The 1,779-nt window shown below is 58.1% G+C and overlaps 1 protein-coding gene across 1 annotated transcript in view; it reads left to right on the top strand.

Annotated features, from left to right (window-relative positions):
* Positions 1-424: 424 nt before the first annotated feature.
* The window catches only part of LOC117888553 (trypsin-like), a 10,541-nt gene continuing 9,186 nt past the window's right edge, over positions 425-1,779 (top strand). The window contains exon 1 of the mRNA XM_034792067.1: positions 425-498. Coding sequence (XP_034647958.1) covers positions 459-498 — 40 coding nt within the window. The 5' untranslated portion in view covers positions 425-458. The remainder of the gene's footprint in view (positions 499-1,779) is intronic.

Raw genomic sequence — 1,779 nt, 5'->3', positions numbered from 1 at the left:
TTCCCCTCTCGCTCACCTGGTGTAAATCAGGAGCGACTCCACGGGCGTGCAGTCAGGCCTCGGGAGGGAGGACACTACCGCATGGCCTGACCTGAATCCAACCACCTCTTGGCCCCGTGGTTCACTCGGTCCAACCTGACTGCGGGCCCCATGGCCCAGGCACCATTCCCTGCCGGGGCGCGATGAGGCCCCTGCCCTACAGTTGACCAGACCTATAGTGTCCCTCAGACTTTTTTCCCATTGGTCAGTGCTGAGATGCTCTGGTAGGAACCAATCAGAGCGCAGGATTCCTTGAGGGTGGCAGACCAGCAAGGGTGATGGGCAGGGCTCAGGGGGCGGAGCCTGCAGTGGGGAGTGTCTTATGGACCAATTCCCTGGTAATTTGATTCTTTTCCTCCCCCCCCCCCCCAGCCCCTTGGCACGCAGGGGCCTTCCTGGAGCCAGCAGCCCCCACCGGCATGGAGCGGCTGGGCATCACATTGCTGCTGGTGACTGCAGGTGAGTGTGTGTGTGTGTGTGTGTGTGTCACCCCCTACTGGAGGGGATGAGCCCTGTTCTGTCGGGACGTGTGTGTCTGCACACTCATGTGCGTTTCTGGCTGTGTGCGGGTGAGTGTTTGTCTCTGAGTGCGTGTGCGATTGTGTGCTTGGGCATGATTGTGTGTGTCTGTATGTGTGTGGGTGTGTGTTAAGCGGTGAGTATGTGCGTGATTGTGTTTATCTGCGAGCATGTGCAAGTGTGAGCACGTGACTGTGTGTTTATCCGCAAGTATTGTGCAAGGAAGACTGAGTGTGTATCTGCACAATTGGGTGTTCCATATTCTGTTGGTGTGCTGTCGTTTATCTGCGAATGTGTGGGGCTGCGTGCGCATTGAATCACAGCAATGAGGGGTTGGACGGGACCTCGAGAGGTCATCGAGTCCATCCCCCGGCGCTGTGGCAGGAACAAATAAACGTAGACCAGCCTGGACAGGTGTTTGCCCAACCTGTTCTTAAAAACCTCCAGTGGCGGGTCTTCCACAACCTCCCTTGGAAGTCGATTCCAGAGCTGAGAAAGTTGTTCCAAATATCTACCCTCAATCTCCTTTGATGCCGATGTAGCTGTTTCCTTCTCATTCTTGGTTGACACAGAGAACAATCAATCCCCGTCCTCTTTAGAACAGCCCTTACTGTATTTGCAGACTGCAGAGGAGCACGGTTGTGTTTGAATGCACGTGTGTGAATATGCGAGCACGGACGTGTGTGGGGTAGGGTTGCCAGGTGTCCCGTTTTCGACCAGAACGCCCAGTTGAAAAGGGACCCTGGCAGCTCCGGTTAGCACAGCTGGGTTAAAAGTCCGGTTGGTGGCACAGCAGGTTACAGAAGGTTCCCTGCCTGCCGTGGCTCTGTGCAGCTCCCGGAAGCAGTGGCATGTCCCCCCCCCTCCTGTTCCTTCACATAGGGGCAGCCAGGGAGCTACACGCGTTGCCTCCGCCCCAAACGCCAGCTCTGCAGCTCCCACTGGCTGGGAACCACAGCCAATGGGAGCTGCGGGGGCGGCGCCTACAGACGGGGCAGTGCGCAGAGCTGTAAGAGCCACGCCTCCGTGTAAGAGCCGGAGGGGGAACATGGAGCTGCTTGAAGTAAGTGTTGCTGGGAACCTGCACCCCTGACCCTTCTCCCACGTCCCAACCCCCTGCTCCAGCCCTGCTCTCCCTCCCACCCTCTGAACCCCTTGGTCTCAGCCCGGAGCCCCCTCCTGCACCCCAACCCCTCATCCCCAGCCCCACCTGAGTCTGCA

This window comes from Trachemys scripta, chromosome 16 (genome assembly GCF_013100865.1).
Source record: "Trachemys scripta elegans isolate TJP31775 chromosome 16, CAS_Tse_1.0, whole genome shotgun sequence".
NCBI lineage: Eukaryota > Metazoa > Chordata > Testudines > Emydidae > Trachemys > Trachemys scripta.
The sequence above is the reverse complement of the archived record's forward strand: the minus strand, read 5'-3'. Positions and strand labels throughout refer to the sequence as shown.